We start from the raw sequence: 26036 nt of genomic DNA, 5'->3' as shown, positions 1-26036 counted from the left end.
CCCAACTAAGCAGTCCTGCAGGAAAACCCAAAGTAACTGCTTGTTACCAAATTCTTTAGTTCTCTTTTTAACTGGGTGTCTGCATCTTCTGGGCGTTTTTTTTCTTAAAGACACACCATTGGTTAATTTCAGCAAGTACATCAGTCCATCCAGAGTATGCCTCCTGCCAGGTGCCCTCTCCATGCAGACAGCACCCACAGGACAGGGAGAGCCTCATTACTTTCAGATGTGCAGTGGAAAACTAGTTCTCCCAGCTAATAACCACCCCTCCTGCAGGAACACTAACCACACGCTCATAGCACCTTCCCTGCAAGTCCAACCAGGTAGAGGGTGCCGGCTTTCCACTGGGTGTCAGCAGAGCAGTCAGACCCCCCCAAGGCAATCATTAGGAAATTAATCAGCCTGGACAGATTTTAAAGCAGATGTTTGATACGGGGATACAATTTTCAGCTGTTCCTTAATGTGTTGCCACAGAAAGGCTTCCGTGACATAGAAGTGCTAACTCCTACAAATTTTCCATAGCACAGTTCTGTTCCTAGAAGCTTTCAGGAATCATTGATGCCTCCTCCCTGGCCCCGTATTTCAACTGTTGTTAATGGAAACATTTATTTTGGACTATTCAGGTAAGGGTAAAAGTCTAAACGTATAATGGAAGTTCTGGAGCATGGAATATTTAGGTTACCCTATCACAGAAGAGTTTAGAAACCCTACATTTCTAAAGTTAAGTGCCGCTGCAATGAGCCTTATGGAAGAATGTTATCCAATAGTACAAATTCTATGCTGTGCTATGTACTAGGTCGCTTCAGTCATGTCCGACTCTTTGCAACCCTATGAACTGCAGCCCGCCAAGCTCCTCCATGGGATTCTCCAGGCAAAAATACTGGAATGGGCTGCCATGCCCTCCTCCAGAGAATCTTCTCAACCCAGGGATCAAACCCGCATCTACTTCGTCTCCTGCACTGCAGGTGAATTCTTTACCAGTGAGCCACTGGGGAAGCCTAGGTGGACCCAGGGAGTGAAATTTTTTAATACTCCCTGGGTGGTTCTCCTGTACAGCCAGAGTTGACAATCACTCCTTAAGACCACAGTCAAGTAGCTCAGTCATGGTACAAGGAATGCTATCGGCTCAAAGAGTGGGAGCAGGTTTTGAAGTGCCAAGGCTAAGGCTAGTTCCTCTACACTTCACAGAGGCCTGTGATCTGTCAGAGGTTCCATGTAGACTCTGGAAAGGATGTTCAAATGGAAAAGTTCACACCCACACATCTCATTACAAGTCTATGAAAGTCTAGCGCTCCTGGGCCCAGGGTTCAGGTCTGGTGGTAAAATAGCCTCAAAAACAGCTCCTGGATAAATGGAAGCAGAGATTCTTGCACTCCTCACCATGAGACTGCCCAGTCACTTCCTCTCCCCATATTTTACTTCTTACTCCAAAACCAGAATAACAGTTGCCGTAAATTCTACAGAATTATAGCGACCATTAAGAGTACTTGGGTAATGTGCTAATTGCCAATTAGCTGCAAACAGACCCACGCTGGCAGGGGATGCCTTTCAAGGTCAATGGCATGCACATATTTCAGAGATCTTCCTCCATCCAGCCTCACTTCTCTTCCAAACAACTTGATTTTTCCTTTTTTTGTGTGTTCTTCCTCCCACAGAACTCTACAACAGGAGAGTTTATTTTGGTTTTCAACAAGTCCATACACTGGGCTTGTTATAAATAAATACGTATCACATGATTTTTGAAGATCTTAATTGTGTAGGTATGTGAAATACTTCATATGTGTGAAAGACTTAAAAGAGCAAAGATAAATAAAGATGATGTGATTTCTACACAGAAAAGGCTCATCCAGTTAACTCTCCTATTTCCTTGACGGCTCAGATGCCACCTCCAGCATCAGAATTTAGACTGTGATGCTACGTGTGCTGAGGCAAAGAGCAAGTGTCCCCCGGAAGTCCCCTTGAATCACACTCACATAGAGCTGGTCGTGGATGTTGGCTCCGTGCTTCAGCAAGGTCTCCACCACCTGCATGTGCCCGTACTGACTGGCGGCCAGCAGGGCGGTGCCTCCATCCTGCGGTCATGCAAAGAATGAACGCGTTAGAAACAGGGCAGGCACAAACTTTACCAGGCAGATGCTCTTCGCGTGCTGAGAATTTTGGAAAGGCATTTCCCATACATAATAACAAACTGACTTTTCCTCTTTGATCTCTTACTTTTTTCTTTATAATCGTGATAGAGTTCATCTTTTGTTTTGTTTTGACTGCTCTGGGTCTTAGTTACGACATGCAATATCTTTTTAGTGTGGCCCTAGAACTCTTCTCGGAGAAGGCAATGGCACCCCACTCCAGTACTCTTGCCTGGAAAATCCCATGGACGGAGGAGCCTGGTAGGCTGCAGTCCATGGGGTTGCGAAGAGTCGGACACAACTAAGCGATTTCACTTTCACTTTTCACTTTCATGCATTGGACAAGGAAATGGCAACCCACTCCAGTGTTCTTGCCTGGAGAATCCCAGGGACGGGGAAGCCTGGTGGGCTGCCATCTATGGGGTTGCACAGAGTTGGACACGACTGAAGCGACTTAGCAGCAGCAGCAGCAGAACTCCTTTAGTTCCAGCATGTGGGATCTAGTTCCCTGACCAGGAATTGAACCTGGATTCCCTGCATTGGGAGTGTGGAGTCTTAGCCACTGGTCCACCAGGGAAATCCCTAGAGTTTGTCTTAAGGACATTACTATGTTGTATACTCGGGTGACTTGCTCGAGATACATTACAGATATTTGACTAAGTTATTATAATTAATTTAGAAATTTCTCATGTCAAATGCAAATCGTCTCTTTGTCTCTCAATAAAGGAAACAAAGAACAGAAAGACTGTACCAACCAGTTGTGTCTTGGAATTACCAGAATGGTAACGAGCTTCCTCCTGTGGGTCTGCCCAGTTATAGGCCTCTGAGAATAAGGTGTATTTAGGGAGTTGCTCTCTGGGCCCCTGCCTTCTTGGACGAGATATCCATGCATTTAGAGCAGGGATAACTACAGCATATTCCATATGCTTCGCACGCTCCTACTTTGCATTTTCCTTTGAACATGTGCCAATCTGTCCAAACCTCTTAAAATGCGGATGCTAGGACTCAACAGAGCACTGCAAAGTAGACGTGGTCTGACGGGACATTCCTTGGTTCCATCAACTCTTGCTTTTATCTCTGCGCCTAAATTAGAATTTGCTTTGACTCTAACCACACCACACTACTGACTCAGAGTCTGTGGTCAACTGAAGCCCTTAATGGTTTTTCTCAGGTGCTGGGCTGAGGTTTTTTCTTTCTCCGTCTAGGATTGCTGTGTTGTTTGTTTGGCTCTATGAATGGGTATTTGGACATCTGAGCTAATTATAATAATGCAAGAATGTGGAATCTGGTTTTGAAATACAAATCATAAACATAAGACAGTGTGGGTCCTAAATTTGGGCATAGAGTGTTTATTCAAAATGCCTACCCTTGGAGCCACACCCTCAGATTCAGTAGATCTGGAGTGAGGCCCAGATATAGGCTTTTGACCAGTCATGAGAGGTGACTGTGAGGTGCAGGTGCCAGGGGGGCAGGGCTCCCTTGCAGAAACACTGCTATAGCTACAAGATGCTAGAGGATGCATGCGACTGAGTAAGGCTTCAGCGAGGGATGGGCTATGTGATGGGAAAGAGGGGCATTTTGAAGGGTAGGCAATGAAGGAGAGAGATTGGAAGGCTGAGGTCAGTGGAGATGGTTGGGGCGTGGGGTGGCTGGGCATCAAGAAATTGGTTAATTTTAACCCATGGGGTTGCAAAGAGTCAGACTCAACTGAAACGACTTAGCACGCACGCCAAGTTTAATTACAATGAGAACAGTTGTTGACACAAAGTCAATTTTGGATGACAGAACTGTATTAAAACCCAAAGCTTCCCAACACTGTCTTCTTCCCAGAGAAAGCTCTTGGCCACCTGCAGCTGTCCTAATGGAAATAACGTGGAGTTGCTCGCCCTGGGCCTGTGTTCCATGGATTTCCAAGGTAGCACAGTCTGGCTCATGTACAAAGACCAGCCCTAACTTGTTACCCAGGAAGAATGAAGCATCTGGTCACACACAATCATTTGACTTAGTTCAGAGTTGAGCCTGAGATTTGTAGAACTTCCACATTTTATTTTTAGTTGTGTCACTTTTATAATTAAAAATTAAATGATAATTAACATGAAGAGTATGAACACATGTGTTTTGGATTACTGTGCATTATACTCAGCATGCCTAGGGGCATGTACACAATCTGACAGCTGGTTTTAGAAAAGACAGAAACCCTTTCTGAAATTCAGATCTACTTCATAGTGTTTTACCAGGAAAAAAACCCCACTGGAAACTCCCTTGATATCAACATATCACATATAATGAATTAAGAAAACCTAAAAGTTTCCAACTAGGGCAAATTTTCAAGAATTTTTTATGACTGGGCTAGACAGAAGTTTTCAATTATAAAAATGTGACAGTTCAAATTCTTCTGCTATAAAATATTATCATGAAAAATCATATTGTGAAGACAAACTGATCTTTCTGCAGCCTCGGTTTTCTTATTCACATGTCAAATGTGAAGAATCAATGACTTATTTGAGAAAGAACCATAATTCCTCACCCAACCATATGAACTGCAATCATATGTTATATATTTCAGTGGCGACATCTCAGAAAGTAAACTTCCTGCCAAAGCCTCCTTAGAAATCTCTCAAGATTCACTAGGATTGGCTTAATATTTCCAATAATTCCTATCGCAGCACTGGGATTAACCCTGGGGCAGAAAAAAGCAAAAGAGAACAGGAAAAGTCATGAAGCACCTAGTACTGTATCCATTGTGATAACAAAATTTAGTGTCCCAGAGTAGAAAGTTACCAAATCAAGAAAGAATGTAAGCCACCCCCTTGCCAAATTCTCCAATTTTTAGCCCAGGGTAAAAATGTCATGTTTTGAATTGAGTTCCTAGGACTATTCCTGAATCATTACAACTTAACCCTGTGAAACCCAACTTCTTAGGCTTGTGAATCTTGTAAACAGAATAGCAAACATTCATACTATAAATGAAGAGAAATCAATACTTATAACTGCTGAAATTCTTCAATAGGGTATAAAATCAAGAAAAGTCTCTTACTTTGGTCCTAAATTCAGTGGATGCTCCAAATTCAAAGAGAAATCTCACGACGTTATTATGTCCTTGTTGGGCAGCAAAGAAAAGGGCGGTTGTACCTGACTGAGAGAGAGAGAGGGGCTGGTTTTAAAAGATATTTGGTTACATTTCATTTGATTGACATGATTGCAGCAAAACAAAACAAAATCCTTACATACAAACCTCTAGCCTGAAGGGATTACATTTGAACAGACTATTCCTTGCTCAGGTTAAGTGACCAGTGTGGAGAATGCTGGGTTCCAGAAACCTTAAGATGTAACAAGGTCTGGATGAGAAAACTGGGCTAGAATGGGAAAATTCTTTTTTTGTTGTTTTTGCCTGCACTGCATGGCATGCAGGATCTTAGTTTCCTGACCAGGGATTGAACTCACGCTCCTTGCAGTAGAAGCGTGGAGTCCCAACCATTGGACCACCAGGGAATTTCCTCCTCCTCCTCATTTTTTATTTAAATAATTTTATTTATTTTTGGCTGTGCTGGGGTTTCCTTGCTGTGCAGGCTTTTCTCTATTTTCAGCGAGCAGGGGTCACTCACTAGCTGCGATGCAGGGCTTCTCACTGCAGTGGCCTCTCTCGTAGCGCATGGGCTCTGGGCATGTGGGATTCAGTAGCTGCAGCTCCTGGGCTCTAAGCACAGGCTCAATAGTTGTGGGGCACAGGCTTAGTTGTTCCGAGCTATGTGAGATCTTCCCAGAACAGGGATTAAACCTGTATCTCCTGCATCGGCAAGCAGATTTTTTACCACTGAGCCACCAGGGAAGCCCCCTCGTCCTCTTAATAGACATGAATATTAGAGACTACCAAAGTGTGCAAACTCTGTGTGTCTGGATAGACAAATAAAGAAAACAATGGCAGTACTTCTTTAGGAGACAAATATTCTGATACTGCAGAACGGATTACATGTGAACCAAAGAAGAAGTCTGCTCCAAGCGTCAGTTCCACAGCACTGCCAGGCATTCTCTTCCAGCTTTCAAAACATGCAGGGTGAGGTCAGGGCCTCTCGTTGGCTATTTTTCCAGACTGGCCTGGCTCAGGGAATTCTAGGGACCATCCTCTTTGAAAGAACTACAGGGCAGGACCTCCAATAAGAGTGGCTCAAGGAGAACCAAGCACTCCTGTCTCATTTGGAGCTTGCCCATGGATGCCCGCCCACTGAGGTCTAAGTCACTGTGGACTGAGGTCACGTTCACTCTAGGTGTGACCCTGGATGTGACTCCACAAAGGTGAACTCATCAGGCCCTGGACTGGTCTGGAAATTCATGCAGCCTCCCCAGGCCTGAATGCCCAGCCTTCCACTGCTCCTCTGCATCAGACCAAGACTGGATCCTCTGGATGGTTGGGACTCCCTTGAATGAGTGTGCAAACAGGCTCCCATTTCAGTCTGATATTCACCATGTGGTATTTTTTGGGGAAAACCTATTTGACACATGGCTGGTCAGAGAAGCCCTCTGTAGACATGGTTTGGTGAAGATGGCTGAGGTAGGTTAGCCAGTGAGCCTCCCTAATAACAGGTGGGTGACCCAATCCTTCTAAAAATATAAAGATCTCTATGAAAATCCTATACATTCTATAACATCTCATCCCAAGGGAAGAAAGAAGAACTGACTTAGGCTCAGGGTGAACCATATGAATGTTTAAGGAGGTTTGGTTATGTCAGATGCAACAAGGGCCTGAGAAGTTTTGTTCAGTTAAAGTACAACCAATAGTCCCTTCCTGGGCCTTCTTTAGGCACAACACGGTCTGCAACCTGAGCTTAATGTCACATAGGAAAAAAGCAACGATTAGAGTCATCCTTCAGTATCGGTAAGTTCTGCATTCGTGGATTCAATGAACCACAGAAAAAAAACTGAAAAAATTCCAGAAAGTTCTAACTTTTTTTCCCATGTACCAGCAACTATTTACATAAGTGGGCTTCCCAGGTGGCTCAGTGGGTAATGAATCCATCTGTAATGCAGGAGAGCAGGAGACATGAGTTCAGTCTCTGGGTCGGGAAGATCCCTTGGAGGAGGGCATGGCAACCCACTCCAGTATTCTTGCTTGGAGAATCCCAGGGACAGAGGAGCCTCGTGGGCTACAGTCCATAGGGTTGCAAAGAGTTGGACATGACTGAAGCAACCAAACATAGGTATTGTAAGTAATCTAGAGATGTTAGAAGTATTTGGGAAGATGTGTGTAGTTATATGCAAATATTATGCTACTTTATATAAAAGACTTGAGCATCAGTGGCTTCTGGTATCCGCAGGATGGGGGGTGTCATGGAACCAATCCCCCCAGATTTGTTGGGATGGCTGTACTCTAGTCCTTGTTGTTCAATAACTAAGTCGTATTCAACCCTTTTCGATCCCATGGACCGCAGCACACCAGGCTTCTCTGTCCTCCACTATGCCCCAGAGTTTGCTTGAATTCATGTCCATTGAGTCCTTCTTAGCAATTCACTACTGTGCAAACTTCACAGCTCTGTCACCAGCATTACTATTATTCACGTGCCAACCTGACCTACCTCTCTCTGGAGATTGATGTCCGCTCCCTGCAGGACAAGCTCCTTCACACAGTCTATATGGCCAGCGTAGGAGGCGACCATGAGGAGCGTGGTGCCGTGCTGGGGGGAGGAGAGACGCGTGAGCAGTTAGGCCACCATGACATCAGAGAGGCACCTGGAGAAGAGGCTGCCAAGGTCAGCTCCTCCCAGGACTCGGCTGAGCTGAGCGCAACAGCTCCCACAGTAAAGAAAACCGCCTCATGAATAATCTTATAATGCAGACGATGCAGGAGAAAGCAAAATGACAAACTGCTGAGGCTGGAGTTTTCAATTTAAACTTTCACTTACTTCCATTACTGTCAGAAACACAGTCCAAGTGAGCCATGGCTACCGTGTTTTGAAGCAGCAGCAATGGAATGGCCTGATTTTATGACTCCTGTGAAATGATTCCTGAGCCAAAACACCATTATTAATGCAAAAAGGTGGGGTTTATGGGGTCGCACAGAGTCGGACACGATGGAAGCAACTTAGCAGCAGCAGCAGCAGCAGTCAGTTTTCTGAGTTTAAAATTCTTTGTCTTCAAACTGATTCAGGTAAAGATGCAATGAGAGACCACAGAAGTGAGAGTCAGGAGCCCGGGGCCACCAGCACACTGAGGGGCACACGGCTCACGATTTTCGGGGCTCATTTACTTCATCTTTAAAATGAGGAATTGGATGAGATGATTGCCACGGTCTTCGCTACCTTTAGATTCAAGGACCTGGGGATCCCCTGGTGGTCCAGAGGTGAAGAATCTGCCTGCCAAAGCAGGAGACACAGATTGGATCCCTGATCTGGGAGGACCCCACATGCCGCAGAGCAACTAAGCCCGTTTGCCACAGCTACTGAGACTGTGCTCTAGAGCCCCAGAGCCGCAAAACTGGGCCCACGTGCTGCAGCTACTGAAGCCCTTGTGTCCTAGAGCCTGTGGTCCGACCAGAGAAGCCACTACAAGGAGAAGCCTGCACACAGCAACCAGAGAGTGACCCCTGCTCTCCGCAACTAGACAAAAGCCCGCACAGCAATGAAGACCTAGCACAGCCAAAAGTGAATAAATAAAATAAATAAATAATTTTAAAAATGATTCAAGGACTTGAATAACTAATGGGAACCCACTGTATAGCACAAGGAACTCTACTCAATGCTCTGTGGTGACCTAAAAGTGAAGGAAAGCCAAAAAAAGAGGGGAATACATGTATACGCATAGCTGACTCATTTTGCTGTACAGCAGAAACACAACATTGTAAACCAACCATACTCCAATTACAATTAATTTAAAAAAAAGAAAAATTTTCTATCACGGGCACATTGGTCTCAAAATACAAATAAATCAAAGGCTAGAGGAAGCACAGAGCACTTGGACATTTCACAAAGAAAATTTTAAATGTCAGGCTTCATCTATATTAAAATAAGGGAAGATGAATAAAACAAATTACCCCAAATGCTTCCTTATGGATTGCATTTCACTTCTATAACATGGTCAACCGAGAAAAAGTCAGAGGTTGGGACAAAGGAAAAAGAGAATGAAGAAGTGGGATCTGTGGATGTAGGAACGGACACAAAGCTGGAAGTCAGGGGTGTCTGGAAAGGGGTGACTTTAAGAAAAAGGAGTAACTGGTCATCAACTTGGTCAGTGGGTGAGACCACAATGAACTGGGGTGTTCCCACTCCAGATCTGTCCAGTATGGCACTGCTGCCCAGCAAGCCCCCAGTAAGACCAGATAACCAGTTCACAGATGCCCAAGACCCCATATCAGTCTGGGTCCTGGCAAAGAACAGATGGTACATTCAAACTGGGATAACTGGAAGAAAGCATAATAAAGGGACTATTTATAAAGCTATGCTCTGACTGTAAGGAAACCACAAAGAACAGAACTGAGAGGGAGGGACAATGGAGCTTCGATACCAGCCCAGGCCCCAAAGCATGAGAGGCAGGTGGTGGCTCCCTGGACAGACAGGGTGAGGACGTTACTGCCAGACAGGACAGGGGGGCTGGACTCCCCAACATCCCTGTCCTCCCAGCCTCTGATTCCCGCCAAAGCTCCCATTGGCCAAACCCTACTGGCGGTCGGAGGAAAGCGACAGCCTGAGGGCAAGCCAGAGACCTCTGACTCTGGGACACAGAGCAAGTGGGGAGGAAGTTACACGTGGGTCCGGAGATGCACCCTGAGCTGTCCTGCACCAATGCCCCGGGGGGCAAACGGGAGCAAACTTTGATACCTCACTCGGGCTGGTGGCTGATATCACCTACCAAATTTGTGTAATAAAAGCTGGAAATGGCACACCCTGTTTTCAGGAAAACAAGAAGGCTCCTGTGAAAACATTTCTATTTAATCCCTAAAATAAAATATCTCCTCTCTCTCCTCATCTGAGGTCCTCTCAGTCCCCAGAGCTGTGAAGTCCTGCTGAGAACAGAGATCACTGCCTCTGGCTGGGGAGGGAAGGACTCTGCAAGTGATGCTGCCAGGGGGTGGGAAGACCTGTTTTAGTTCCCCGCCATCACTGATGAGTGAATTGACGTTTGCAAAGGTAGAGGGAAATGAAGTTGGGTGGGGGGCTTCCATCTCTCAGCAGAAAAAGTCCAACTCCTTGATCCATGGCAGCCTCCTTCTACTCTGAATCACCCCCCACCCCTTTTCTTCTTGGACTGGGCCAATTCTGATTTCCCACTGACCTGCTTCTTCCCCTACTGTGACCCCTCCTGTCTGATGCAGATAATGGTTTCCTCGATATGTTTCCCATGGTACTCTGCATAAGTCTGAGCACACTCCAGGAGAGATAGCGAAGGACAGGGAGGCCCGGCGTGCTGCAGTCCATGGGGTCGCAAAGAGTTGGACATGACTGAGCGACTGAACAGTAGCAATGGTGCTTTGGACTTTTTGAAAAGCATGAGGCAAGCAAACACATGATAAAGGGGACAGCGCATGAAAAAGGGGACAAGCGCTGTGAAGGGCAGGGTGTTCAGCAGGCGCTCTGATGCCAGCGGGGGACAGCCAGCTCCTAGCATGCGGGTACTGAATGGACTGGTCCGTACACTGTCCCTACAGTCCACGTCCACGCGGCCGCTGTTCAGTAGCAGGCGGAGCAGAGTCAGGTTGCCTCTCCTCGCCGCCCAGAATGCCGCATTGGCAAGCGGGGTTTCCTTCTGCAGAAGCAAAATGAAACAGAATCTTTAAAATTGACCTTCATTAACGTGACCACTGCTACGTAAACAGGTGCTGCCATTCAAAATGGAGAGTTTCCAGATGTGTCTGATCATTGGAAAGAGTGCTCCTCCCGCAGCGGGTCATTGTTGTATACTTGGCTATGGGATGCGGGTAACCCGAGCCCTGGGGCTGTGGCAGAGAGCAGGGTTGTTGATTACACAGCACTATTAATATACTCCATTTCCCACCAATGTCCTCGCTTTCCTGCCTCTGTGTCTTTGTTCACAGTTTCCTTTTTGCTTGAAAGAATTTTCCCCCATCCTTCAAGGCCAAGGTTCTGCTTAACTGCTATTTCTTCCCTGCCACGTTCCTAAATGTCTCTTATCTCTAAGCGGAGGGAAATTGCTCCCAATTCTGAGTTTACCAGCATCTTTTCTGTGGCTCAGATGGTAAAGAATCCTCCTGCAATGTGGGAGACCTGGGTTCAATCCCTGGGTCAGGAAGATCCCCTGGAAAAGGGAAGGGCTATCCACTCCAGTATTCTTGCCTAGAGAATCCCATGGACAGAGGAGCCTGGCAGGCTACAGTCCATGGAGCTGCAAAGAGATGGACATGACTGAGTGAGCGACAAACTAACTTTCTGTGTAGTCAATGCTTTCTACTCAATTCCAGCCGCCTGGGTAAACGCCTCACTCTCCCTCTACCAAAGGTTATTTGATTCAGCTGGAACTTGCCAGGGGTTTCTGTTGAGAACAAAGAACTCTGGGCAGGAAATGTTGCTATGCGACCTCAGGTGGATCCTTCACTCCAGTGTGGGGTCGTTTTAAAGTTGCTAAGTTAACCCCGAAACTATGACTATGGAAGGAACAGAGGTGGAGAACAGTTCTCCAGAATCAGAGTGGCAGAGCTGGCTGAAGCACCACCTCCTTCTCTAAAATGCATTGATTTAGATTTGCAAAGAAAAGTCCATGGTGGGGGCGGAAGGACAGGCAGAACCAGACAGCTCTGGGTTTCAGGCCTGGCTTTAGGCAATGGACTGGCCCTGATAAGTCCTGGTTTCCTCTTGCTTAGATGGAGATCACATGACATGCCCTGAAGTTTATGGTAAAAATTAAATGATGTAGGTTAAAGGAGGCTCAAGATGGAGGAGATATATTAGTATGTATACTTACAGCTGATTCATACTGCTGAACAGCAGAAACTAACATATAACTGTAAAGCAATTATACTACAACTAAAAAATAGATGTAAATTTAAAAAATGGTGGTTAATTGGCTAATACTGTATCTGGCATGTTGTATGCGCTTATAAACGCTAGTTTCCTTCCTTCTATCCACTTTCTTTACAATGTTAGAACCAACAGGCAAATTTAAAATCAGAGTATTGCTACTAATGGCGAATTCACAGGAAATTTTTTAGTATTCAAATTAACAAAAATACTTTTTTTTGGTGGGATTAAAGCACTCATCTCAGGGCTTCCCTGGTGGCTCAGATGGTAAAGAATCCTCTTGCAATGCAGGTAGACCTGGGTTTGATCTCTGGGTCAGGAAGATTCCCTGGAGAAGGGAAAGGCTACCCACTCCAGTATTCTTGCCTGGAGAATTCCATGGACAGAGGAGCCTGGTGGGCTACAGCCTGTGGGGTCGCAAAGAGTTGGACATGACTGAGCGACTAACACTTTTTCTTCAACGCACTCCTCTGACCCAGAGAGTCTTATATGCAATACATCTTCTAAGAATATCGATACGTTTTTATATACAGACCTAGTGAAAAGTGAAAGTGAAAGTTGCTCAGTCGTGTCCAACTCTTTGCGACTTCATGAACTATACAGTCCATGGAATTCTTCAGGCCAGAATACTGCAGTGGGTAGCCTTTCCCTTCTCCAGAAGATCTTCCCAACCCAGGGATCGAACCCAGGTCTCCCACATTGCAGGCAGATTCTTTACCAGCTGAGGGAAGCCCAAGAATACTAGATTCCCTTCTCCAGCTGATCTTCCCGACCCAGGAATTGAACTGGGGTGTCCTGCATTGCCGGAGGATTCTTTACCAACTGAACTATGAGGGAAGCCCTAACAGTACCTAACTCACCTCAATAAGTTAAAAAGCAGACACCAACAGTTTTGGCTGCTCTGAGGAGCCAACACAGTGAAAGTCCAGGGGTGGCAGAGGGGTGGCAGCAGTTGGGGCGGGAGGTTTTCACTTGGGAAGCCCTTCAGCACGTACCCAACTTAGTGTTCTTGTGCATTCTTGGATGAGAGCGTGGCCAAGCAGGGAGTGATAAGCAGATTACAAACATACTTGCAATGCTTTCCTGGCTCTGTTAGGAGGGAAAAAAATTCACCTTAAATTGCAGGTGAACCATTTGCTTCCCCTTAAGGTGTAAACTGTACTGTCTCAGTTTTCACACGCAGTGTCTGTGGCTTTTACACCAGGCTGGGCCTGATGTTACTGCAAGAAGCCATGGCAGGCTGGTTTGACTTGTATATAAATCATGAAACAATGCCCCTTTAATAAGAAACACTGCACGAGGCCAGGATGAAGTATGGGAGGGTGAATCAGGAAGAGAATTTAATATGCACCATGGAAACAGCTCTGCTGGCTTTTCCGGAAACATGAGAACTTGAGAGAAGTAAACTGTAAATCATTTTCGGTGATTCTGTTTCACTTTAACCCCAAATGCCTTTCAAAAACCATCTGTAAACCACAAGCTTCTATTGTCATAATAATGTCTCCGACCAGGAGCCTCTCCTGCCTTTAGAATGGCCTCGGGGATTCCTCTCCTGCACAAGCTAGATATCCCCGTTTTGTAGAAGGTTCCAGAAACTGAGCTTTGGGAAAAGGTGTAAATCTTTCATTTTTCCCTCCAGGGCTTGATTTACTGGCAGGTGGAGGCATGAGAAAGTTGTTGATTTGGGGTAAGAGAGAGCCGAGTTCAAGTCCTGACCCTGCTGTGTCCCTGTTCTGTGACCTTGGGGAGGTTATTTAAGTCCTCTGTGCCCCAGGAAAGTGAGAATAATATTCATAGTGCTAGTATAGGCAATATCCTTGGGGGATTGGTTCCAGGACTGCCTGCGGATACCAAAATCTGTGGATGTTCAAGTCTCTTATATAAATTGGCACAGTATTTGCATATAAACTATTTGCATATAACCTACACATATCTTCTCATATACTTTAAATCATCTGTGGGTTACTTATGATACCCTACACGATGTAAGTGCTATGTAAATAGTTGCCAGTGAAGGGCAAATTCAAGCTCTCTTGCTTTGAACTTTCTGAAATTTTCTGAATATTTTTGGTCTGTGGTTGAATCCACAAATGCAGAATCTGCAAACACAGAAGGTCAACTGTGCCTCTGTCACGGGTTGTTAGAGGATAAATGAGGTAATATGTGCAAATGCACTTTGATAGTAAACACTCAAGAAATGTGAGCTCTAAAAGCAGAGTCCTCCTGTGCTTAGTTGCTCAGTCGTGTCCGACTCTTCGTGACCTTATGGACTGTAGCCCACCAGGCTTCTCTGTCCATGGGAGTCTCCAGGCAAGACTGGAGTGGGTTGCCATGCCCTCCTCCAGGGGATCTTTCACACCCAGGGATGGAACGTGTGTCTCTTATGTTTCCTGCACTGGCAGGCGAGTTCTTTACCACTAGCGCCACCTGGGAAGCCCAAGACATTTCTTACCAAGTGCTTATTCCATACCACTGGCACATCCTCTGCAACACAGCTCAGTGAAGTGGGAACATTACTACCCGACTTCTCAGATGACGTAAGTGAGAACAACAAGGCAGGCTGCAGCCCCAGGCAGCCTGGAGCTCGAGGCTAGGCTTTCAGCCATCCCACTGCCCGCCTCCTGCAGAAGTCTCCTCCCGAGACAGCAAGAAACAGGCAGTGGCCTCCCCAGTGACCCCCTTCCTAACCTCATGCCAAGCTCCTCTTCTGCCAACAGAGAAAGTCCCCTGGCCTTCTCTTTACAGACCACATTGCTTGGTAAACTTCCAAACTTCCTCTGGGCACAATATGCACATAACCCTAAAATGCGGTTTATAAAGGGCAGCCCTTAAGCCTTGAAAGGAGCTGATGCATGTGAAAATGCCTCACACAAATCCTAAGGCACTTCACCAATCCTGTGATGACGATTTAATCTCTTTCTTGGTTTTCCGCGTCTCTGGCATCAGGTTATCGGTGTGATATGACGAGTTACAGCATCGACAGCCTATGCTGGGTAGTGCTCTGTGTCAGGCAGCGTGCTGAGCACTCTCATTGCTCTAACACTTTTAATTCCCAGAACAATCTCACAAGGTAGATGCTACTGTTCCCAATTTTAGGATGAGGAAACTGAGGCACAGAAATGACTTACTCAAGGTCATCCAGCTAGAAAGTAACAGAGCTAGGATTCAAACCTAACTCTCTTTGGGTCCAGAGTCTGAGATCCTATATCTTATACCCTGTGAGAAAACCAGGGCACAACCTTCCACATATGCCATCTTCTCTTCTCTTTCCCCAGCCCCCCTTTACTGCTAGAATTTTGGCTCACACACTGCTCATTAGCACACTCCCAGAAATTAAATACAGGAAGGAAGGGGAGAGAAACACAGAAGGGAAGTTGTTACTTGCACAAACATGGAATTTTAATTAAAAGCTAAGAGGGGGTAGAGATCTCAACTGGCTTAAAAAACAGTTGAGAATCATGTGGATTTTAAGTGTGTACAATTAATTTAATCAAGAGAACACTGGCTTTGTTCAATGATGAATTTCTCTGGTGTTAGAAGCCACATTAAATGAGGAGATAAGAAGGGTGGAGAGACCACGTGCAGGAGGAGGTTTTTGAGATCTTACCGTTCCACTCTGTGCTAAATGGCTGAAATTTACAGAGTCACTTTAAAAACATTAACTGACCGTTAAACCTGTGTTGTAAGTATCATTACACTTCTGGAAATGATAGGAAACCACAGAGAAAAAGTAGATAATTTAGGGGACTTCCGTAGGTGGGCCAGTGGCTAAAATTCCACCTTGCAATGCAGGGGAAGTTGGTCCAATCTCCGGTCGGGGAACTAAGATCCCACATGCCAAGGAGCAAATAAGCCTGTACACTGTACCTACTGAGCCCTCGTGCCACAACTAGAGAGTCCATGCGCCACAACGAAAGATCCCGTGTGACACAACTAAGACCCGAGGCAGCCAAATAAATACAATATTAAAAAATAATAAAAAAAAACACTGTGGGTTTTCCAAAAAGCTAAACTTCAGACAAAAAAAAAAAGTAAGTGATTTATCTACCCAGGCATTCTACCATAGAGGTAGCCCTGTATAACACAGGTGTCTCCAAACTCAGAACTCAAGACCATGTTTAAAGTCTGTTTAACACATGTGTGTTCAGCAGAGGCCAATTGATAGAGGTAGAAATAGTTCAGCGGTTTTCTGAAACGAGGCTATTTAGAAGAATACAGTGACTGCTAACAGGTACATAGTTTCTTTTGGGGTTGATTAAAATATTCTAAAATAGATTGTACTCATAGTTGCACAACTACGAATATGCTAGAAAAAAAAAGCCACCGGAATGGACAGTTTAACTGGGTGAGTTATACGGTATGTGATCTGTATTTCATAAAGCTGTCAAAAAAAATATATGGCTTTGTCAATTTATTTTCCTGTGGCTCATCCAAGTAATTTCAGATGATTGATGAACTGGAGTTGATTCTAAGATAAGTTACATACTTTCAGAACAAGGGTCGAAAGTATAAGTTCCTGTATGTCTGGCCAAGGCATCAGCAATTTCCGCCACCAATATGGAACCCGGCATTCAGGGCTTCCCTGGTGACTCAGTGGTAAAGAACCCGCCTGCCAATGCAGGAGACATAAGAGACACCGGTTCGATACCTGGGTCAGGAAGATCCCCTGGAGGAGAAAGTGACAACCCACTCCAGTATTCCTGCCTGGGAAATTCCATGGATGGAGGAACCTGGGAAGCTACAGTCCATGGGGTCACAGAGCCAAACACAACTCAGCAACTAAACAACAACAAATCCTCTCCGTAAGACATGATTAAGAAAGACTCAGGTATTATTTTTTATCTAGTGACCTATGCTCTGGAATAGTGACTCCCCCTCACTGGGTTAGGGTCTAACTTATAGATTGTGCTAGACTTCTGGCAACCTCAGCCCAGAAGAACGAATCCTGAGAAGTTGAAATAGCTGTCATAAAGACAAAAGCAAAGCCATGACCAATCTAGACAGCACATTAAATAAGCAGAGACATTACTTTGCCACCAAAAGTACATAGAATCAAAGCTATGGTTTTTCTAGTAGTCATGTATGGATGTGAGAGGTGAACTATAAGGAAAGCTGAGGACCAAAGAATTGATGCTTTTGAACTGTAGTGTTGAAGACTCTTGAGAGGCCCTTGGACTGCAAGGAAATCCAACCAGTCAATCCTAAAGGAAATCAGTCCTGAATATTCATTAGAAGGACTGATACTGAAGCTGAAACTCCAATGCATTGGCCACCTGGTGGGAAGACCTGACTCATTTGAAAAGACCCTGATACTGGGAAAGACTGAAAGCAGGAGGAGAAGGGGACAAGAGAGGATGAGATGGTTGGATGGCATCACCGATTCAATAGACGTGAGTTTGAGCAAGCTCTGGGAGTTGGTGATGGACAGGGAAGGCTGGCATGCTGCAGTCCATGGGGTCACAAAGAGTCAGACGTGACTGAGCAACTGAACTGAATTGAACTGAAAGACAAAGTCAATGTACTGAAATCCATGAGTTTTCTTCCACAAAAAAGACAGACCTGCAATCTGAGTTCTTTTTACTTTAAAAACAATTCCAGCAAACATGTATCTCTTTTCCCAACCAGAACAAATTATCAGTTGCCTTTTCTAATGAGTCAGATCTTCAGATGAGGTGGCCAAAGCTGATGAGAAGAGCTAACTCATTAGAAAAAACTCTGATGCTGGGAAAGACTGAAGGCAGGAGAAGGAGGCAACAGAGGATGAGATGGTTGGATGGCATCACTGGCTCAAAGGACATGAGTCTGAACAAACTCCGGGAGACGGTGAAGGACAGGGAAACCTGGCATGCTGCAGTCAATGGGGTCGCAAAGAGTTGGACAGGACTGAGCGACTGAACAACAACAAAACGTTGATAGAGGAAATTTACTGAAGGCAAAGTGCTACCAGCAAGAAGAGACTGTTGACAACATAATGGAGAAAGGATAAAACGAGTCTCCTGGTGGTTCAGAAGCAAATAGTCCTACAAGTGGTGACTCTGAGTCATCGAGAAGAAGCTAAATTGTGGTTTCTAAAGCCCTGTTTATCCACCCACAGACTCAGCCAACAGCTGAGTCTTTTCAACGCAGGCCTTGGAAACAAAGGGCCTAGGGCCTCCAAGCCTTTCAGTCACCTACGAAAATGAAACAATGGCTCCAAAATCAGAGTCAATGAAAACATCATTCAATATTTACAAAATGTTAACATGTCAATTGCAAAAATGATTTTCACAAAATATTGCTGACACAATATTATCAGCAGGTCTGATTTTCCCACTATACAAGAACTACTGAATTGCACAAAAATCATGGGCAAATGTGGAGAAGGAAATGGCAACCCACTCCAGTATTCTTGCCTGGAGAATCCTGTGGACAGAGGAGCCTGATTGGCTGCTGTCTATAGGGTCGCATAGAGTTGGACACGACTGAAGTGACTTAGCATGCACGCATGCATGGGAGAAGGAAATGGCAACCCACTCCAGTATTCCTGCCTGGAGAATCCCAGGGACGGAGGAGCCTGCTTGGCTGCCGTCTGTGGGGTCGCACAGAATCAGACATGACCGAAGCGACTGAGCAGCAGCAGCAGCATGGGCAAATGTAAATGAAAGGTTTCTGTTGTTTAGTCACTCTTGTCTGAATGAGTGACTCTTGTACGACCTCAGGGACTGCAGCCCGCCAGGCTCCTCTGTCCATGGGATTTCCTAGGCAAGAACACTGGAGTGGGTTGCCATTTCCTTCTTTAGGGTATCTTCCCAACCCAGGGATCGAATCTGTGTCTCCTATACTGGCAAGTGGATTCTTTACCACTGAGCCACCAGAGAAGTCACAATTAAAGATTATTTGTTGCTAAATAATTTTAAAGGCAATATTATAAAAACCCCTTCCGAAAATGTACACTAAAAGTGGTTGTGAATCTTAGTTCCCCAACCAGGGACTGAACCTGGAGCCCAGGCACTGAAAGTACTGAGTCCTAACCACAGGACTTACCAGAGAATTCCCAAAAGTTGCTAGTTTTTTAAAGATTCTTTTTTTTTTTTAATGTGGACCACTTTTTTTTTGAAGTCTTTTTTGAATTTGTTACAATACTGCTTCTGTTTTATGTCTTGTATTTTTGGCTAAGAAGCATGTGGAATCTTATAGCTCCTCAACCAGGGATCAAGTCCACACACCCTGCGTTGGAAGGGGAAGTCTTAACCACTAGAGCACCAGGGATGTCCTGTATTTTTATCGTGGGCTGTGGGCACATTGTGGCACTAGTGGTAAAGCTGCCAGTGCAGGAGATGTAAGAGACACGGGTTTGATCCCTGAGTTGGGAAAAATCCCCTGGAGAAGGAAATGGCAACCCACTCTAGAATTCTTGCCTGGTAAATCCCATAACAGAGGAGCCTGGTGGGCTACAGTCTATGGGGTCGTAAAAGAGTCACATGACTGAGCAACTAAACGACATGATATTAGCTGGGGCTGCTGCTGCTTCTAAGCCACTTCAGTCGTGTCCGACTCTGTGCGACCCCACAGATGGCAGCCCACCATGCTCCTCCACCCATGGGATTTTCCAGGCAAGAGTCCTGGAGTGGGGTGCCATTGCCTTCTCCAGCTGGGGCTGGTACACGATTAGTCACCCAGCCTGCAACTCTCCCCCGCTGTCCCTCAAATCTTCCCTCTGTGCCTTTTAGAATTCCTCTACTTTCTAAAAAAATCAACTGCCTTCCTCCTTTACCTAGCACCAAGCTTCCTGTCTCCCTGGTGGGGTGTAGGGGAGGGGAGTGCGGGGAGGGGGTGCTGAACCTGCTCCCATAGCAACCCTAAGATGGGGAACGAGGTTGGACCCTCCTCACCTGGCTTCCAGACACCGCTTCTCAGCAGGTGTACACATCTCTGCTGCTTCAAGACTCAGGCCATCCCACCTTCTCATCCTCTGCCTCACCTCAAAGTAGCTGTGGCCTCTGGATCGTTTTTCTTTCTTCACTGAAAATGTTGGCACCTTCCCTTCTGCCCACCCCAAATTCTGAGTTCATCCTGGCCTTCGATCAGTGTCTCTGCTCTCCCACTTCTGAGAACTTCAGCACTCAGCTAGACCATCCTCTCCACGCAGAAGCCTTCTCAGCACTCCCTGCTGCCATCTTAAAACACTTCTGTGCTGAGATACTTGGCTCAGTCAGTAAAAAAATCTGCCTGCAATGCAAGAGACCCGGCTTTGATCCTGGGTGGGCAATATTCCCTAGAGAAGGAAATGGCAACCCACTCCAGTATTCTTGCCTGGAAAATCCCGTGGACAGAGGGATTGGTGGGCTCTGTAGCCTGGTGGGCTACAGTCCATGGGGTCACAAGAGTCTGACATGACTTACTTTAGTTTTAGAACTAATACTTTACATCCTGGGCTGGCCAAAAAGTTCATTCAAGTTTTCCCATAACTATGATGAAAAACCCAAATGAACTTTTTGGCCAACCCAATACCATAAAATTCATCTTTTTAGAGGGGGGTTTGGGGGAGAATGGATACATGTGTATGTATGGCTAAGTCCCTTCACTGTTTACCTGAAACTATCACAACATTGTTAACTGGCTGTACCCCAATACAAAATAAAAAATTCAAAAGTAAAAAAAAAACAAAGACTGCCAAAAAAAACTCCCCAAACCCATCTTTTTATAGCATATAATTCAGTGGGTTTTATTTTAATCTCAAGGTTTTACAACTATCACCTTATCCCAGAATATTTTCATCAACTAGGAGAAACCTCATACCTATTAACAATCACTCTCCATTACCCCCTTCTCCCCCAACTCCCGGCAACCACTAATCTATTTTCTGTCTCTATGGATTTGCCTATTCTGGGCACTTCATATAAATGGGGTAGGGGGGCTTCCCTAGTGGCTCAGATGGCAAAGAATCTGCCTGCAATGCAGGAGTCACCAGGTTTGAACCCTGGGTCAGGAAGATCCCCTGGAGAAGGGAATGGCAACCCACTCCAGTGTTCTTGCCTGGAGAATTCCATGAACAGAGAAGCGTGGTGGGCTATAGTCCATGGGGCTGCAAAAGAGTCGGACACGACTGAGTGACTAACGCCATATAAATGGAACCCCGTAACATGGAGCCTTTTGTGTCTGGCCTTTTTCACTTAACATAATATTTTCAAGGTTCATCCCCATTGCTGCATGTATGAGAGATTCATTCCTTTTGCTGACTGAATGATCCATCATATGGATACACCTTGTTATGGTCTGAATCTTTGCATCCTCTCCTCTCCGAGTTCGTATATTGAAGTCCTAACCCCACAGTGTGATGTCTGGAGGTAACTAGGTTTAGATTAGACCATGAGGGTGGAGCCCCCATGGTGGGGTTAGTGCCCTTACAAAGAAAGAAAGACACTGGAGCTCTCTTATCTGAGGATACAGTCAGAAAGTAGCTGCTTGCAAGCCAGGAAGTAGGCTCTCACCAGAAACTAAAACTGTCAGCAGCTTGATCTTGGGCTTCCCAGTCTCCACCACCATGAGATACAAATTCCTGACATATGTTTTCATTTCTCCTGGATATACATCTAGAAGCAGAATTGTGGGGTCATATGGCAACTCTATGGTTAATTTTTTTGAAGAATGACCAGACTGTTCTCTATTATTGCTGTATCATTTTACACTGCTGCAAGTAATGTAGGAGGGTTCCAATTTCTCCACATTCTTTTTTGTTGTTGTTTTCAATTTCTCCACATTCTTTTGTTGTTGTTCTCAATTGCTCCAGATTCTTGCCAATGTTTGTCATTGTCTGTCTTGTTGACTGTAATCATCGTAAAGGGTGTGACTGTGGTGTCTCACTGCAGTTTTGATTTGCATTTCCTGATGGCTGCTGCTGCTGCTGCTGCTAAGTTGCTTCAGTCGTGTCCGACTCTGTGTGACCCCATAGACGGCAGCCCACTAGGCTCCTCTGTCCCTGGCTACTGATGTCAAATATCCTTTCAGTGGCTTATTGGCCATTTGTATATCTCCTTGGAGAAACTTCTATTCAGATCCTTTGCCCATTTCAAAACTGGGTTGTCTGTTTACTGTTGAAATGTCCCATTATCATTTAAAGATGATCAGGACTTCCCTGGCAGTCCATGCTTTCACTGAGGGCTCAGGTTCAATCCTTGCTGGTAAAGAATCCACCTGCAATGCAGGAGACACCGGTTCCTGGGTTGGGAAGATCCACTGGAGAAGGCATAGGCTACCTACTCCAGTATTCTTGGGCTTTCCTGGTGGCTCAGCTGGTAAAGAATCTGCCTGCAATGCAGGAGACCTGGGTTCAATCCCTGGGTTGGAAAGGTCCCTGGAGAAGCAAACAGCTACCCACTCCAGTATTCTGGCCTGGAGAATTCCATGGACTGCATAGCCCATCAGGTTGCAAAGAGTTGGACATAACTGAATGACTTTCACTTTCAGCAGAACCAAGATCCTCCAAGCTATGTGGTGCAACCAAAAATAATAATAATAAAAAAATAGAGATGCTCAAGTCTCTACCATTTTAAAGCAAACAAACCCTTGGCCAAGTCTGGATTCCCACCGCAGTCACTGTTTCCAATTTTTTGAAAGAGTTCTCTCCATTTGTGGTTTCCACCCACTCTCTTTTTAAGCTATTACAGTCTGGCTTCTGAACACAACACTGCATTGAAACTGTTCTCAACAAGGTCACCAGAGCCTGCTCTGTTACTAAGTTCAATGGGCACTTTTCGATTCTTAGCTTGTTTGATTTCTCTGAGGTATTTAATTCTGCATCCCTCTCCACCTTTATTCAAAGGCTATAGATTCTTGGCTTAATGGCTGCACATGCTTCTGATTTTTCTCATACATTTCTGTCTGCCTTCCCCCGCCCCCCCCCCCACCTTTTTCTCAATGGGTTTCTCTTATTCTGCTCATTCTTAAGTCCTGAGGTTCTTTAAGAATTTGTTCTCAGTCCTCTAATTTATAACCTTTAAATTATCTCACTGGGCAGCCACGTTCATTCCCATGGGTTCAACGACCATTTAACACTGCTCACTCTTAAATGTCATCTCTGTTTCCTGCCTAGACTACCCTCCTGGGCTCCTAGTTTGCACATCTGTCTAACCAACATCTCTACCTGGACTCACCTCCATCCTGAAACTTTACATGTCCCACACCAAACATTTTATCTTTATCTCTCTGCCCTTCCCTAACCCAGTGAATAACATCCATCACTGAATTCTGCTGATTAAAAATGTTTAAGTCACTCAACGTTTGTCTGTTTTCTTCCATTCTCAAAATCTGTGCCCTAGTCTGGTACCATTTAACAAGATGTCCCCAACACAGTCTTGACTGGTCTCCCAGCTCGGTTCTATTCTCTGAACTGTTATCGTTGTTTAGTCCCTAAGTCATGTCCTACTCTTTTGTGATCCCATGGACCACAGCCAGCCAGGCTCCTCTATCCATGGGATTTCCCAAGCAAGAATACTGGAGTGGGTTGCCATTTCCTTCTCCGGGGTGATCTTCCTGACACAGGGATCAAACCAGTGTCTCTTGCATTGCAGGTGGATTCTTGACTACTGAGCCACCCGGGAAGCCCAACCCCAAATTGTAGCCAGAGATCCTTCTGACGTGCAAATCTCACCATGTCATTCCTCTGCTTAAATAAGCTATTGTAAGAACTGGGACCACACTTGCTATAGAGCCAGACTCACTAGGGTTTCAGTCTGAACACCATTCGCTCACTGGCTGAACGGTTGTGGGAAGAGTTACTTAACTTCTCCATGTTTTAGTTTTCTTACTTAGAAAAGGTGGTGGTGATGGTGATGGGGGGTGGGGGCAAAGTACCTACCATCTCGTGGTTCCTCCGGAAGACTCAGAACTTGAACCGTGGAGCCCCTGGATCAGAGTAGGGCACATTATATGTGCTCAGTACATTTTAACTAATATATTTTTAAAAACATCTTCAATAGAGGCAAATCAATGAACCTCACTTTCCCGAAATGAACCCGAAAATGCGGGGGTTAAATAAATGACTTTAATAAACTCTTTGGTAATCAATTGCAGCTCGCTCTGCGCTGGTCCCTCAGCTCCAGCGTCGAAAAAGTATTCCGGGAGGAAGCAGCAGTGGGGCGGCTGGCGTTCGGGAACACGGATGCAGGAATCGGTGCCGCAGCCCGGTCCCCGCGAGGAGCGCAGACCCAGGGCTCCTTCCCCGCCCCCGCCCGCCCGTTACCCCGGCGACAGTCCCCGCCGTCCGGCTCACCGCACCTGCAGTCAGAAGTGCGCAGAGCCTTTCCCGCAGAGCCCGCGCCCCCAGGTCCCCGGCCGCTCCCTCCCGGTCCCTGCAGGCCACCTCGGGGCGGCGCCCACCCCATCCTGCGGGCCCGCGGCGGCTCCGGGCGGACGGAGGGTGCCGGCCCCGCGGCTGCAGGTCGGCCGCCCGCCCAGCGCGCCCTCAGGCAGGCGCGGCGCTCACCTTGAACGACATCTTGCACATGTCCGCGGCCGCCCAGCCGGGCCCCGCGCGCTTCCGGCCTGGACGCCTGCACGGCCCTGCCTCCCTCCCTCTCCCGCCGCCTTCCGCAGAGGGGCGGCCTCCGCGGCGCCGCGCGCTCCCGCGGCCGCAGACCGGGCCGGGCCGGGTGCTGGAGGAGGGGGAGGGGAGAGGAAGGAGGGGGGTGGGAGGAGGGAGAAGGAGGGGGGACGAAGGAGGGGAGGGAAGGGGCACCCCCCAGATGACCCTCCCCCATCCCCCTACCCTCCCATCCCCACCCCACCCGCACCTCCGTACCTGCCACACAAACACTCCCAACTCCGCTTGCACTGTGCACACACCACACACACACACACACACACACACACACACACACACGAGGTTCATGCACGCACCGCTGCACACTCACAACCTCACATCACTCTGCACACATCCAGACTCACTCTCTCACACTCCAAACTGAACACCCCACCTGTGCACACTCTCCAGCCTCCACACACACACAACCCTAGCCCCGTTTTCAACCCTAGCTGGAAACCCAGCTCTGCTTTTAACCTACTTGATAATCCACGACAAAGCTGATTTAAGCTAACGGTGCCATTCATACACAAGAGAAACAAGCATATCAATGTTTCAAAAGTTGTATAAGAAATTTTCTGTTGTAGTTCAATGTGCTGACATCCTTATATGTCCTGCTGCTGCTGCTGCTAAGTCGCTTCAGTCGTGTCGGACTCTGTGCGACCCCAGAGACGGCAACCCACCAGGCTCCACCGTCCCTGGGATTCTCCAGCCAAAAACACTGGAGTGGGTTGCCATTTCCTTCTCCAATGCATGAAAGTGAAAAGTGAAAGTGAAGTCGCTCAGTCGTGCCCGACTCTTAGCGACCCCATGGACTGCAGCCTACCAGGCTCCTCCATCCATGGGATTTTCCAGGCAAGAGGACCAGAGTGGGGTGCCATGGCCTTCCCCCTACATTATGAAAATGTTTCGTATGCACTAAAAACCTAATAATTTAAAATAAAATTTTGGTTCAGGAGGAAAAACACACACACACACACCCCTCACATACACACCCTCTCTCCCATGCACACACTCCATGCACATCCACATTTCTGTCTCACACACACACACCGCCTCTGCATACACTGCAGTTCTACACAGCCTCTACATTCCACACACACAGGTTCACAATCAATACATAGATCCACACACATCCATGTATACACACTACTCACACATCCACACACAAATACACACACAGCCTCCAGTAGGGCACAGTCTGCATCAGATGACTCTCAACCTTCATTACAGCACAAATATGATGATGATGGAAATGAAACATGAGAAAAAAACCCATCATCTCACAACTCTTTCAAATGGCTATTTTCTGTCCTTCTAGGTTTTCTTTTTCTTCTTTTTCTTTTCTAAGAATCTGAGTTTTGTTCCTCTTGTAGAAAAAACCTGGGA

The 26036-nt window shown here is 46.2% G+C and overlaps 1 protein-coding gene across 4 annotated transcripts in view; it reads right to left on the bottom strand.

Moving 5' to 3' along the window:
• ANKRD29 (ankyrin repeat domain 29) overlaps positions 1-24715 on the bottom strand; it is a 48023-nt gene extending 23308 nt beyond the window's left edge. The window contains exons 1-6 of one of the 4 annotated variants that reach the window (XM_070361612.1): positions 24552-24658; positions 23925-23971; positions 10749-10859; positions 7697-7795; positions 5164-5262; positions 1974-2072 (exon numbers count right to left, since the gene is read on the bottom strand). In XM_070361612.1, the coding sequence (XP_070217713.1) occupies positions 1974-2072; positions 5164-5262; positions 7697-7795; positions 10749-10859; positions 23925-23927 (411 nt within the window). In that variant the 5' untranslated portion in view covers positions 23928-23971; positions 24552-24658. Of the gene's footprint in view, positions 1-1973; positions 2073-5163; positions 5263-7696; positions 7796-10748; positions 10860-11284; positions 11427-23924; positions 23972-24551 lie in introns of those variants that run through there. The other 3 variants (XM_070361610.1, XM_070361613.1, XM_070361611.1) reach the window with 3 other exon arrangements.
• Between the last annotated feature and the right edge of the window lie 1321 nt (positions 24716-26036).

This window comes from Bos mutus, chromosome 24, assembly GCF_027580195.1.
Source record: "Bos mutus isolate GX-2022 chromosome 24, NWIPB_WYAK_1.1, whole genome shotgun sequence".
In the NCBI taxonomy this organism is placed as follows: domain Eukaryota; kingdom Metazoa; phylum Chordata; class Mammalia; order Artiodactyla; family Bovidae; genus Bos; species Bos mutus.
Note: the sequence above shows the minus strand (reverse complement) of the source record. Positions and strands in the feature narration are given on the sequence as shown.